This window comes from Phalaenopsis equestris, unplaced genomic scaffold, assembly GCF_001263595.1.
Source record: "Phalaenopsis equestris unplaced genomic scaffold, ASM126359v1 Scaffold000566, whole genome shotgun sequence".
Taxonomy (NCBI): domain Eukaryota; kingdom Viridiplantae; phylum Streptophyta; class Magnoliopsida; order Asparagales; family Orchidaceae; genus Phalaenopsis; species Phalaenopsis equestris.
In genome coordinates this window covers 303219-318531 of record NW_018165006.1, presented here as the reverse complement: position 1 = coordinate 318531, position 15313 = coordinate 303219, and the positions used below count along the sequence as shown (strand labels likewise).

At 35.4% G+C, this 15313-nt stretch overlaps 1 protein-coding gene across 1 annotated transcript in view; it reads left to right on the top strand.

Moving 5' to 3' along the window:
* The first annotated feature begins 2429 nt into the window (after positions 1 to 2429).
* The window catches only part of LOC110029355 (probable histone H2A variant 3), a 26764-nt gene continuing 13880 nt past the window's right edge, over positions 2430 to 15313 (top strand). Inside the window, exon 1 of the mRNA XM_020731609.1 lies at positions 2430 to 2653. Within this exon, the coding sequence (XP_020587268.1) occupies positions 2549 to 2653 (105 nt within the window). The 5' untranslated portion in view covers positions 2430 to 2548. The remainder of the gene's footprint in view (positions 2654 to 15313) is intronic.

Here is a 15313-nt window from a genome sequence, read left to right as displayed (position 1 = left end):
GTGATGGTTCATAGAGACAAGACAACTATATAAGTATCGCATGAGGAGAATCTTTTTAAGTTGATTCACCAAGCAGCCTCTACTTCATCTCCTCTGAGGATGAAGGGGACAATGAATTCTTTTATCTTACTAACTTGAATCAATTCCTTAAGTAAGGTCCAAAGGCGGCTGCATTCTTCACTGTTGTGCCCATAGTTTCGGTGATAGGCACAATTTTTTTTCATATCACGAGCATATCCCATGGCCTTCACGGGAGCGGGCTTCCGATATTAGTCCTTATTCTTGATGCCTTCCACAAATTCTACCATTGAGATTCTTAGTGAGGCCAGTTTAGGGATTTGATGAATCTGTGGTAGTGGCCTATCTGTGTAGTGCTTCGCTCTTCACCCTAGGTACTGTGTCCTACATTGATCTTGGCATGGCTTCTTCAAAATGTATGTCTCATGGTGAGAATGTTCACCTTCATACCAAGGGCACGTCGCTGGCGGCATCTAGAGACTTGGTGTTTAGTCACATCCACTACAACTTTAATAGATATGTCTGTGATTATCTAGAACTCAAAGAGACTGCGAGTAAGTTGTATTCCACTGCTAAGATGTGTTCGTTGGGGAGACTTGGTGTTTAGTCACATCCACTAGAACTTTAATAGATATGTCTGTGATTATCTAGAGCTCAAAGAGACTGCGGGTAAGTTGTATTCCACTGCTAAGATGTGTTCGTTGGCAATCTCTAATAATTATAACAATATTTTGGGGTCAATGCATCCCCAAGATCCGTTGACAGAAAGTGTTAATAAGGGTTGGCCACGGTATGTTCATACTCCTTTATCTGTGCCGATCTTGATGTGTAGATCTGGTATTGTCAGGATGGCACATCTCATCATTCATGCTTCACATCGAAGCGTGCACACTTCTACATTTGGATTGGGTCTCCGATGTGCAAGGATTGTTGGTTGGAGTGTGGGATTTGCTTCTTGCCAAAGCACCTCCCTAATCATCTCTCTCATTTGATCCTTGACTTCTTAGATCTGTTGGGACGCCAAAGTCTCTGGCATGCTATAAGTTATATGTGTTCTCCCGAATTCTTTCTTTCTCTTGTGCTACTCCTCTTTTTGTTTACAGAATGATTCCCCACTCATTATATCTTTCAAAGGTATTGAACCAATATTTGTTCTAGAATGAAATCCAATGGATAGAACACATGTAAATAAACGAAAAAATTTTGTTTGAGAAAAAATATTCTTAGAGGTTTGACCAAGATTTCCTAATCAAGTCAAATATGGGAGGTCTTCTTTTTGATTGAGTATATGAATGTCGATTCATGTCGGTAGGATGGGTTAAGCTTCGACTCGAAAATGACCGACCTGAATTGGGTCGATCTGGAGCCGACCCGAATAATAAACGGATCAAATTCTTTGAACCAAACCGATTAAAAAAATATTCAGGACAACCCGAACCCAGATTTTTTTCAAGTCGAGTTTGAGTCGTATTGAAATATCAGATCAATTTTTGACATTGGGTCGATCTGGAGCTGACCCGAATAATAAACGGATTAAATTCTTTGAACCAAACCGATTCAAAAAATATTCAGGACAACTCGAACCCAGATTTTTTTCAAGTCGAATTTGAGTCGTATTGAAATATCAGATCAATTTTTGACACCCCTAGTACAATACCTCCTATTTATAAGAGTCTACTCCTTTTGGGGGGACCAAAAATTATTTCAAATAAAAGAAAATCTTGTCAAAAGAATTCCGTAGGGTTTTTCTGTACGACTATTACTAGTTTATGATTTCTTTACGGTGTGAGATATTTATTCAAGTGAGACGGCGAGCGTTGCTCCTATTCTGCCTCAGCTATACCGAACACCAACCTTTGATTGCCCTATCACGAACCTTGGTATCAAGCGCTTGTTTTAGGTCGACCGACATTTTGTGGTACCTTAGTATGCCGGCTAATCGTGCACAAGAGGTATGAGTTAGTCACCAACAAGTAGGGTGCGGTCGCCAGACTTTAGAGTTCACTCGCCTCCTGTTCGGTCGTTAATTCTCTATTGATTTCTTGGATCAAATGGCTCGCACTGCTTTTCCAGCTCCGAATGAAAAGTTGACCGACCCTCGACTGATTCTATTCTTCATTCACCGAAGCCTCTGGCCGCCCGGATCACCATTTTCCTTACTTTAATTGGCTAAATCAGCCACTTTTTTGCCCTACAAACATCAACAAATAGAATAAGTTTTTAAATAATACACGATACATTTTGAAATTCTAGTTACGACATCACGGGATCGAGATTCTACCCATCACATAACCAGCGGCCAGGATTAACGCTAGTTAGAAATGGCACTATTGTAATTACAAAGACAAGAGAGGGACAGCACTGTCAACTTTCGCTTGTTTGTTCCTGTTTTCATCTGCAATGCTAGTGCGACTTCCTCCCAGCGTCACATTCATCCTTCTGCTTCGCTTCTTCACTCTTTTCCTCCGATCTGTGTTCGAGCCTTCGAGCTCACGATTTGGCGGAAAGCAGCTTGTTTCAGGAGGGAGAGATGTCTGGTAAAGGCGCTAAAGGCCTGATCATGGGCAAGTCCTCGGCCCTTAAAGACAAGGATAAGAAGAAACCAGTGTCGCGCTCTTCCCGAGCTGGTCTTCAGGTCTGATATCCAACATCTCAATCTTGGAATGTTTTTTTCTTTTCTAATCTCGCATGGATCGTTGTGGTCACTCGGGTTTTGCTAATATCTGTAACTGATCATGCGTGCTCTTATTTCGTAATGTTGTTGATACGGGGATTTTTCACCCTGGAAGTGCTTGTTGTTGATTTGATCCAACTATATTATTGATGGGCTGAGGGTGTGGTTTTTGATACTGGATTTTGTGAATGATATATGCGTAAATTTATAGGTTTTGGTATATTGAAAAAAATATTTCTTGAATCTGGAATCCAGGGAATTTGTTGATTAATATGCATCGGGTTTACTGGCTGAAGTATAGGATAGCGCTGGAACATAATCACTGTCTTTGTTGACATTACCATTATTGATTGCCAAAAAATTTGTGACAGAAGAGTGATATTTTAAAGTCTTAGCATTGCATGAAGATTCATCACACACAGATAAATAAAAAGTAGTAGGAGAAGATGCCAGAATTTTTATGTGAAAAACCTTTGAAAGGAAAAAAAAAATCGTGGGACCTAGCCTAGTCAAAGTAATCTACTGTGTAATTGTAAGCAGATAGGTCCGGTCTTCTGAATTAGGGAAAATAAAATTATAAATCTGATAATCATGGATTTGCAGCAGTAGTTTAGCTATAATAATCATAATTAGGCTACAAAAGATGTGATTTTTGGCTGAAATAGTAATAATTAGCCACAAAAAATCATAGTTGATTACTACTATTTTTGTGGATGCACAAGAGTCTGCAAATTATAGAGGATTTAAGTTGATGTGTCATACTTTAAAATTGTGGGAAAGGGTAATTGAACATAGGTTGAGACGTATTACAAGGATTTCTCATAATCTATTTGGATTTATGCCGGGCAGGTCTACCATGGAAGCTATACATTTATTGAGAGGTTTGATGGAGAAGTTCATAGATAATAAGGAGGATCTGCATTTGATTTTTATTGATTTAGAAAAAGCTTACGATAAGGCTCCAAGAGATGTCCTTTGGAGCATTCTTGAGAAGAAAGGCGTTGATATGACTTATATTCAAGTCATTAAAGATATATACATTAGAGTTGTTATTTGTGTTCAAACTGAAGGAGGATTGACCAAATATTTTCCTATTTTTGTCGGATTACATCAGGGATCGACTTTACACCCATATTTTTTTGCTTTAGTTATGGATGGTCTTACTGGACATTTACTGATATCCTTCTCGTGGATAAAACGAGAGAAAAAGCTCAGGAAAAACTTTAATTATGGAGGTCTACATTGGCGTCTAAAGACCTTCATTTAAGTAGAACTAAAACTGAATACATGGAATGTAATATTAGTAGTAATAGCTCTAGCGACAGAAGTATAACTTTGAGTGATCAAATTATTAAAAGGTGTGAATGATTTAGATATCTTGGGTCTGTTGTTCAAAGTGATGATGATATAGATGGGGATGTTAATGGTAGGGTAGAATTCATTCAAGTTGGTTGGTTGAAGTGGAGGAATGCTTTCGGTCTTTTGTGTGATAGAAAAGTATTGCTTAGACTGAAAAAAACATTTTATAAGATGGTGCAGAAACTTGCAATGCTCTATGGCACTGAATGTTGGCCTTTAAAAGAGACGCATAATAATAAGTTAAGTGTTGCCGAGATGAGAATGATTAGGTGGATGAGTGGCTTTACACTTAGAGACAAAATGCGAAATGAGTATATCCGTGATAGGATTGGTGTAGCTCCAGTGACGGATAAAATTATAAAGAGTCGTCTTAGATACTTTGGTCATAGCAAACGTCGACTATTTGATGATCCGATTAGGAGAGTAGATGTTTTAGATTCGACTTATGTTAAGAAAGGCAGAGGGAGACCTAGGAAGACTTGGGCTTATTGTATAAAAAATGATCTTAATTTACTAGAACTAAATGAAAATATGACACTAAATTGGACGCAATGGAGAAAAAAGATTCATGTATCCGACCCCACGTAGTGGGATTAAGGCTTTGTTGTTGTTGTATCATCATCATCCATATTTCCCATTTGACTTGATAGTTTATATGCCACTGCATGGTTTAATTATGATGTCATTGAAATTGATCACCATTCTTCAATTATAATATTGTTTTTAACTTTTATTTTTCCGAGAGCTTCTATATCATAAACTTGAATGCTTTCTGTCTATATATTACGATAACATTAAAATTACAAAAACTTTATTAGTGTTGAGATGTTTTAACATAAATGTATGTCCTCATCCTTGGGGAAAATGTTTTAGAAGAATGCCAATAGTTTGGTGAAACACTAGAAGCATGCAGAATCAGGGTTGCTTGAAAACTAAACAAATTATACTACATATTAGTTATCACTATGTGCATTTGGCTTTTGTCTCAAGAAGATTTATCTTTTGAATTTTACTTTTTTCATGTCATCTTAGTATGTGAGTTATGAGCATGCATAAAATTCATAATCACATATTCATGTGAACACAACATATGGATATCAAAATTGCCAAGGATATATTTGAATAAAATTAAAAGACTTAATAAATCAATTTCACTTGCTAGCCTTGTGGAGCTTGAGTATGTCGATGCGCTCGAGCTTATTTGGCAAGATATACCTAAGCTTGAATTTGGGCTTAGGAAAAAATGACTGAGTTGAGCTTATATTAGGTGTAGCTCAACTCTATTTGACTTAATTACACCATCAAAGTGAGATACCATGATGTATTTATTTTATGGGTTGTTCTGGGCATGGACCCGCTTAGTCCAATCGAACCTCCCTACTAATAGGGTTTGGGAAAAAAAATTTAAATAATACAGTTCGGCCAAGATTTTCTTAGCCAAGACATAAATGACATGAGTTGAGTATATTTGTGTATCAAGAATTAGATACCCAAACACCTTTACTCACCTTGATGCACTTTTAATATTCATTGAAATCAATTTAACGACATATGTATTGCTTTATTTTCTTTAAAAAATATTACTTTTTTTACCTGATGCATAAAAGTTCTTAAGTCCCTTGTTTCAAATTTTATAATGATGTGTTTGAATGAAGGGTGAGCATTTGTTGGTTTAGATGGATCGATTTGCAAATTGGTCAAACCAATTGCAACTAAAATCTACAATCCAAAAAATTGAATAAATCAAAATTTTGATAAACCCGAACCAAAGTTTAATTTGGTTTAAACAGTTCGATTATGAAAAAACCAAAATTTATTTGTTTTTTAGAGTTTGATTATGAACAAAAATTTTAAATTATATATCTTAAATGTATAATATTAGATTAATTTCATGAATCATGCATTTATTTTAATCAAATGTTGCATGTATGATAAACTTTGATTTTTCCATGAAATTAAAATATAGGAATATTTACATACATGTAACACTTAAGTCCTTGAGGTAGTGCCTGGAGTGGCGCTTAGGCGCTCAACAAAGCTTTCTAGAACAGTGAGTTAGGGAATGTGGGGCCCAGGAGGAGTGCATTAGCTCCCAGATTGTTCTATGGACTCGAGCACCTGTAAAGCCAACACATTAACGTTTTGTAGCAGCTATGGACTTTAAGTCTTCGACTTCTCTTTGAATTGCTAGTGCACACTGTGGATTTCATGATCTCTTGTGTGTGAAAGAGAGGAGGAGCATCTGTAGTGTTTTCTTCAGTCCAAGAGGGTAGAGAGGCTTGAGTGTGGTGTAATATATACCTTTCTTCTTATTTCTTCATAGTGAATTTTTTTGTAGTGTAGCTTCGTGATTTTTTCCCGTTCTCGGGTTTTTCTGTGCTGTCTTAGTTTTCTTTTGTTTTTTGGTATATTTAATTTTGTGTGCTTTCCTTTTAAGTTTTTGCTTCCAATCTCTCTAATCGGTGTTTTCACAGTTTTCATTTTCTAACACAAGTGATTTAGAGTGGGGTTTTCTAAATATCTTTGGTTCGAGTGGGAGCAATTACTGACGAAGCAAGGTATAAGGTGGAGAAATTCATTGGTTCAAATTTGACTTTCTCAAAAATACAAATTTAATATTTATTGTATCAAAAACTCTATTTACTACTTGAAGGAATTACCAAGAAGCCAAAATTGATGACTTTGGAAGAATGGGAAGTGATTGATCGAACAACTCTAGGTTTGATCCAACTTTCAATCTACGCCATCTGTTATTTTCAACATTGTGAATGAGAAAGCTATTGTTGATCTCATTGCTGCATTAACAAGGATGCATGAGAGGCCATCACCTTCAAATAAAAATTTTCTGAGGAGGAAATTGTTCAATATAAAGATGGTGGATGTTAGTTCGGTGGCTAAACATTTCAATAATTTGAATACTATGAGGCATCGAGTTTGATGATGAGATCAGAGCACTGCTACTTTTATCTTCATTGTCTGACAGTTCAGATGGACTAGTCACCCTGATGAGTAGCTTTTCATGTAGCATGAAGTTAAACATTGATGATATTGTGAGGTTAGAGTTGAATGAAGAAATTCACAAGGTGAGTGGTGAAATTTCAAATTCTATTATGAATGTTGAAAACAAAAGAAGAAATCTGGATAGAAACACAGACAGGGAAAAATTCAAGTTTAGTAGAGAAAAGTTCAAGTTAGAGAGAGAGAAAGGTAGAGGTGAATGCTGAAACTAATCGAAGAAATGTCACTTCTAAAAGGACAACCAAACTCCAAAGGTTTGTGATGGAGGTCCAAATGGAAAACTCTCTACTAATGTCTTTACAAATGAATCCATGATGACTGCCTTATTTTGTCTCTAGATGATATTGAATCATAGATAGTGGATTTAGGTGTCTCTTTTCATGCGTGCCCCAACAAAACATATTCAAAAACTACCCTAAAAGTAATTTAGGGAAGGTGAATTTCGGAGAAAGGGTGATGTTGATATCAGGTTGTCAAATGGATTAGTTTTGAAGCTCAAAGTTAGATGTGTTCCATATTTGAAGAGAAATTTGATCTCTGTGAGCCAGCTTTTAAGCTCAGTGCATGTGGATACTTTCACAGGTGATTCGTGAAAAGTGACTAGAGACTATAGTGATGGCTTGAGGCAACATTGAATACACTCTTTATTTGATCAATAAGGTGTCTGAATTAGTTGATGTTGTTGGAACAAAACGTGATGCAGGCTTATGGCAACACAAACTTGGCCATATGAGTGAGCAAGTTATGAAGTCACACTTTTCTAAAAATAAACTTTAAGGTATAAAATATATATATCTAGATTTTTATTGAAATTATGTTTATAACAAGCAAAATAATGTTTTTTTCTCTAGAAATGGTTCGTAGATGAAATCCAAGCAGCCGGAGTTAGTTTCTTGTAGTGTTTGCACTTCATGATAATTCAGCTGCAGGTTGTAGCAATTTGATTCTGAAGGTTATTTCTTTGAATTTTTTTCTTCTTAAATTTGGCCATGGTTTATGTATTTGAAGATTAGCGCTGTAATTTTATTTCAATTTCTTCCTTACATAGATGTCCTTGTCTTGTACTTTTCCTCTTCTTTTTTTCTTTCACAGAATTTTATGTTTCCTAAATACAGACTTCGTATTGTCTTGTACCATTAGTTCCTCGAGATCTTAAGAAAGAAGGTGATGCAGGCTTATAGCAATGCAAACTTGGCTATATGAGTGAGCAAGTTATGAAGTTACACTTTTTTAAAAATAAACTTTAAGGTGTAAAATCTATATATCTAGATTTTTATTGAAATTATGTTTACAACAAGCAAAATAATTTTTCTTTCACTATAAATGGTTCAAAGATGAAATCCAAGAAGCCGGAGTTAGTTTCTTGTAGTGTTTGCACTTCATGATAATTCAGCTGCAGGTTGTAGCAATTTGCTTATGAAGCATATTCCTTTGAATTTTTTTCTTCTGAATTTTGACCATGATTTATGTATTTGAAGATTAGCTCTGTAAGTTTATTTCAATTTCTTCCTTTTCATAGATGTCCTTGTCTTGCACTTTTCCTTTTCTTTTTTTTTCTTTCACAGAATCTTATGTGCTTCATTTTATGTTTCTTAGATGCAGACTCGTATTGTCTAGTACCATTTAGTCCTGGAGATCTTAAGATTTCTGTTTCAACAACCCTGCCCTTTGATATATATATATATATATATATATATTTTAATTCTAGCGTCTAGATATATCCTTTAATCCAATCCATTAAGGATTCTGCATGTCTGGGGTTGAACTGCCTGTTCTTGTGAAAGTAATCAGATGGATTGTGCTAAGGGAATACTTCAACTGGTGTGTATCCAACTAACTGGAGTACTATGAGGTCCTTATTATTTTTAAATTGATTTCATGTAGCACACTTCTTATTCCTTGCAGCTGCAGTATGTTAACTGGCTACTAACCCTTCCCTGTCTTCATGCTCCTGGCTATTAACACTTCCCAGTCTTCATCCTCCTTGTCGACCATCTTCTTCTAGCCTTGGGCTCATGTATTCAAGCTGAACGTGAAAGTTGAGTCTTTGGGACAAACTATGGTCTCAATCTCACATATATTTTGATGGGAGCTGGTGCTTGAACTTGACTTGTGCTCCCTTAGCCAGGCTTTGCATGTCCGAAAATCACATCTAATTTACACCCTTTATTTGCCCAAAGTTCTTATTCTTTTATTTTATCATTGCCATTTGCGTTAGCCACTAATTTTGAACTATTGTTGCTAAGTTTTTCATCTTAACAAATAATAGGTATATTTGACATTTTAGCTTAGTACTCTGTAAGCCTCTTACTGTTATGAAAAAATCTGTGTTTCAAGATGTCGGGGGAACTATATTGTCCAGGGCTGTTTACTTTTCTGGTCTGCTTAGAATTGTAATGAATCTTTTTAGCGATCTAACTTTGAAACTCTGGTAAGTGGTAAATGATTTTTTTTGAGAAGCAACTGAAGACATTTACTCCTACTCTGCTTATTTTGTATGCAAATTTAAGTCATCTTGTTGTAGGAAATAAAATATTTAGATTAGGTAAAAGGGAAAGGCTTCATTATGTCAGGAATTTAATGCTCTTGCTGAGTGCTTATGCAAGTGTGCTGAATGCTTTAACCCTTAAGGAATTCTTGCAACATATCAGAACCTATAAAGCAGTTGGTAATATATTGTTTGGCCTTTTCCAATAGTGCAAATCATTATTTATTATTTTATCTTATCACAATTAGCCATATCCCAGTTATTGGTTTTGTCTTCAGCTCAAGGAATATGATCATTCAAATTTTAAATGCTCAATGTGATGTAACTTTAGTCTATTGAACTCTTTTTTTATAACTTTTATTCCTTTTTTCCTTTATACGCCATTTAAATTTAACCTAACTACTTTTTTCTTATTTACTTGCTCTTTTTAATGCACATTCAAATTACCTAAATATAATTTTAATAACAATGATCTTTATAGGAGCTACCCCATTGCCCATTTTTTTGACAAATTTTTATGCACTGTCATTTCTTATTTGTTGTACATCCTTTTATGCACTCTCATTTTAGTGATACTTACTTTTTTTTTTTTTTCTTTATCACACATCCATCTTAACATACTAATTGCTTCCATACTTAGTTGTTATTGATTTCATTATGGCCCATTACTAGGATAACTAAGACAACTATTTTAAATAGTTTAAATTTAAGTATTTAAATATTATTTTATCGAGAAATACCCTTCAAATTTTTCATATTTATGTATCAACTTCAATCTATTAGTTGCTTCCTCTTGACATCGTCATTTTATTGTATCACACAATCAATATATTGACATCAAGCATCATTTTTCATTTATTTGAAAATTGAAGAACTTATTTTACCACTTCTTTGTGTTGAATCCTGTTATGTCCGTGGACTTACTTCTCATCGGTAGAGCTAGCCAGAAAGGAGGAAAGGGCTAGAGAAGGAGAGTTGGGGGATGGATTGTATTGAATCGTATGGCCACTGTCCGAAGGAACCTTTGTTTTACATTAACTCCTCCCTTTATATTGTTTGGGGGGGGGGGGGGGGGGTTATTTGGGAGAGAATGTGATGATTATACTCAGATTTTGAGGATCTCTGGGCTAAGTGGATTTTTCATTTGATGCCTTGGGTGTATACGTTATATTGTCTCTGGTATCTTACCTTCTGCACGCGCCGTATTTAAGCTTCCATCCTTTGTCACCCTGTCAGGTCACATGCATTGTCGCTTCATTGGCAAATAGATTCCAATTTCCTAAGTCCTCTACTAGAGTCGTTCAATGTGTTTTTTGGTGTCCTCTGTGTGATTACCCTTTTTCTGCTATCAGTCTTTCCCGTGCATTGTTGCCCAACGACTCTTACTCGCCTATTCATACTCGGCCGCTTGGAGTCGACTGCTCATACTTTGTATGTTTGTTGGACCGGATTTCTTATTGAATTGGGCCCGTAACTACCCACCAGGCCTGCCTCGGCTCATGTCAGCTCCTTATGGCTGCTTTTTGGCCATACACCACCTCTTATTTTCTAAATTTTGTTTTTCGTTATTCTATCTTATATTGTTACAATTTTATATATCAAATCTATATGTAATTATCCCTATTTATAAATAACTTGCACCAAGATGACTCCACTTGAATAGCTGCTATATTCCTCTCCAAGCCCAAGAAAAAAATAGACAATGTTATTCTCATGTGTAAATCTATTGTGATGGGAACTCTTGCGTCTCATATTCTTTTGTTGGTTGTTGATCCAATATATATATTTGTCTATCCTTGGTGATTTTAAGATACCTGTTAAAGATACTTTTCTCCTATATATCCAACAAATAAGTTCTCTTACATTCAGTGATACACTTTTTTCACTGTTATCAACACAATGCAAATAGCTTTTGATTGTTTTTCAATGCCATAAACATGATGCAAATAGCTTTCCATTGCACTTCTTCCGTATGCTGCCTCTCAAATAGCTTTCCAATGTACTGCTTCCTTATGCGGCCTCTCAAGCCATTGGCCAAAATATTCCATTGGTGAAATCAAACTGATTCTCAAATATTGATGTGATTTTCATTAATCTATGGTCATGCCATTTTCCAATTGCCAATTTGATTTAATTTTGATGTGTTCCAAATAAATCTGGTTGGATCAGTTCAATCACCTCTTCTACGATCTTTATAGTGATATTTTCTGCTTTTATGTTGTTTTCCCTCTGGGTGAATTCACTTATTAGTTCTATAAATATTTTTTATAATTTCCTCAAGATTGTATCTCCTAGAGCTGATCATTTGAAATAATTAATAGGGGCGTTCTTAAGTTTTTCTCACTTTCGTAGGGTGGAAGTATTTTGAAGAAGCGTCAGTTTTATTATATGTAACTTCTCTCTCATGCTTGGAGACATCAACTATTGAAAAACAAACCATATCTGGCTTTTTGTAAATTTCTTTTTTCTTACATCTGTATCTTGTCTGTTAGTTCGTGCTGAATGTTGTTCATCTCTCTCTCTCTTTCCATGTAACTTCTTTTGCATGATTACTTTTTATCCCTTTCCCTCACAACTTAATTGTTTGTTCTATTTTTCTAGTATTATTATATTATGACCAAAACATCTGAGTGTGTTTACAACATTAATTTCAAGAGGTTCTTCTCCCTCACTCCCTTTAAAATTATCAGTTTCAATTTTTTTTCTTTGATTTTTTCTAAAAAAATATTATGTTTTCAAACTCAACTTGTTTGTTTGTGAGTATATTTTTGTCCATCCCCCAGCTTAAGAGAAAAAAAGCCATTCATATTGTTGTTTCATTAAATTTATCAATGAAATTTTCTGAAATTTTATATTAAGTATCCATGTCAATTCTCCATATTAAAAATGCGGTATTTTTATACACTAACTTATGTCCCTTTTCTTACACAAATCATCAGTTTTATACCTCCCTAGTTACTCACTAATACGTTGCATTACTCGGCACATTCACTAAAATTGCATGTCATTTATTATTTTAATCTACTAGCTTATGGTTTCTGCTCGAGTTGGATTTTGTTTAAATTGGCGATTGATACACATCCATTGTTAGTAACTGCACGAACTATCATCCTTTTAGGACTATTTGTCCATGGTGAAAAATATGATGTCAACCTACGATTCTTTATTTTGTGTCATTTAACATGCACATAGTTCTACAAGTGCTTTGATGAATTCTGAAGATTGTTTTGTTCAAAATTTTTTTTTTTTCATATGCGTTTTAAACATTCAAGAGAACCTGGAACCCAACTATGGTTTGTGGTAGTTTTATTTATTTAGTTTTGTAATTTTATGAGATTAAATAGGATGGTATATACATTTGCATGATTGTAATTATTATTATTAAGTTTTACATCTATTTGTGCTCCTTATTTGCATTTAAATTGTGCTTGTGCTGTCAGTTGTTCCTTTTGATGCTTTGGGCTCCGAAAATTAACCACCGCTTCTCAAGACAACTCTTTTCATTTAATTTTATTTTAATTTGTTGAGAGAGCTTTGGAGGGTTGAATTTTCAAAACGCAGATTGAATTGTAGATAAGACACTACCAAGAGGTTTCGTCCTTATTTTGCGAGGAATTTTTAATATGGGGTTTGAGGTTTCGTATAGTCGCAAGTCCCTATGGTTAATTAACTCTCCCGATGACGGGAGATCACATTTGATTAAAGCAAGTCATTAAGAATTGAAAATTGAATATATAGTAGCAACGGTCTTGGGATTTAAGTTTTAGAATTCATCACTTGAAGTTAAAGCAGATAGTGGGGGAATGGAGACAAAACCCGATCAAGGCCCCATAGTTTCATCATCCTGGGCCGTTGTTGTCTCTGATCTACTTAGCCAGAGGAGGTAGTCGACCCAACCTTCATCCAAAAGATCCTTGTAGATTTGCGGTGGATGTTTGTCTAAGGGGACAATTTAAATCAACCTTAACTAACAGAAGGTTTTATGCCGATCAATTGTATCTTTATGATTCACAACCCAAAGGGTGGAAAGTCATTGGGGAACATACGGTTTGTGGCCGTGACTATAATATAATGATGTCATTTGGTGGCAACCACCCGGCCAGAGGGCTCTGGTCGTAATGACTACTTTGTGGTGCCTTTGGGTGAAACCACGCGGACAGAGGACTCGGGCTACGTTCTTACTGACTTGCAATCAATTTTATTGTGAATATATTAATACATTTGATCGGACAGAGGACTCGGGCTACGTTCTTACTGACTTGTAATCAATTTTATTGTGAATATATTAATACATTTGATATGACATTTATTCTTTGTGAGCTGAGTCAAACAGAAGTTTGTCACCCTCAATAAACTGTTGCGGGGGCGTATGGATTTTACATTTAGCTTTTAAGTGATTAAAATTTACTTATATATTAGTTGGTTATTTTGAGAAGCTTGATTTTAAATAACCCCTCCAATTGAATATTCTATCAACTCGGCCTTCAGGGTATTGAATATTTTAAAACTTTTATATTTAAAAGGGGGGACATTCATATTTGTTAGTTAAAATTTTCAAAGTATTAGTTCTATCGACTCCTATCCTTATAGATATGAGGATCGAATTAGGTGATTTAGACTTGTAAGTTCTTATTTTAAGATTTGGGCATTTATTTTAAAATTACCAGACTCGTCAATTTCAGTCATTGCAAGGAGGATGATCATATTAGCTAAGTAGAATTTATCACCTTATCCTATAGACAAGGCGACCCGATTAGCCCGTTCATCATTTTCGAACATAGTATTTGAACATCTAATACATTGGTTGGAGCACATATGGGTTTTTTTTGTTTTTGAAATTTTGTTAAACAAGGCTTTGGGATTATACATTGTTAACTCACGAATGTCTTAAATCATCTATAACTTGAGAGTATTCAAATTATTATTCATGTGTTTTAAAAACACTTGCACAAATTTCAAAACGTTGCATTTGACTTCAAGAACAAGCCTTCAAATTTAGGTTTGAACACTTCTTATCATTTGGAATTTTGAATATTTAAAGAAATATTATGATTTTAGGCTTTAAATGGTCCGCATTTTGTTCGCTAGTAGGAGTGTTGCGAACCTGGGGACAAGATTTACTATAGCTCCTCCTTGTAGTCCTAGGGGGGTGAGTTACATTCAGTTGACATGGGTGAGACTATCTTTTTGTGCTTTCATGATGCTCACAGATACGAGCGACAGATGATCATTAGGCATCAATCGAGGTCAGAGTCCCCGTTGCAGTGTTCCACATGTCAGCGATAGTACGGTTAAACTTTCTTTATCAGCAAAATTTCATAAGTTCTTTTACATTTTCCTTTCTAAGTGTCTTTACTTAATCCTCTTTTATAATGTAGGTCAGTGAGGGGATGAGCCCATTGTAGAAGATGCGGTTGTCTCTTCACCGACTAGAGTATGGGTTAGGGAGTCACCTCCACCTTCTACTGATATTCTGTCAATGGATAGACATGTCCGGTCTTGGGGTGAGTCTTCTTCTGCTCTTGTTGATCAGATGGTTGACCATAGTCCTCAGCCTCTTGCATCACCAGAGGAGATCCTTCCTGATCTTATGATCCCAGTTGAGATGGAGCCATTACTTCATCAGCCAATATTAGTTTCTCCCCCTCCCGATTTAGCTATCACACATATTATACCTCATCTAGATAGCTCTTTAGTGTATATGGGGGAATCGAGCTCAGATAATATCCTCACTTTTTACCTATATATGACAACTA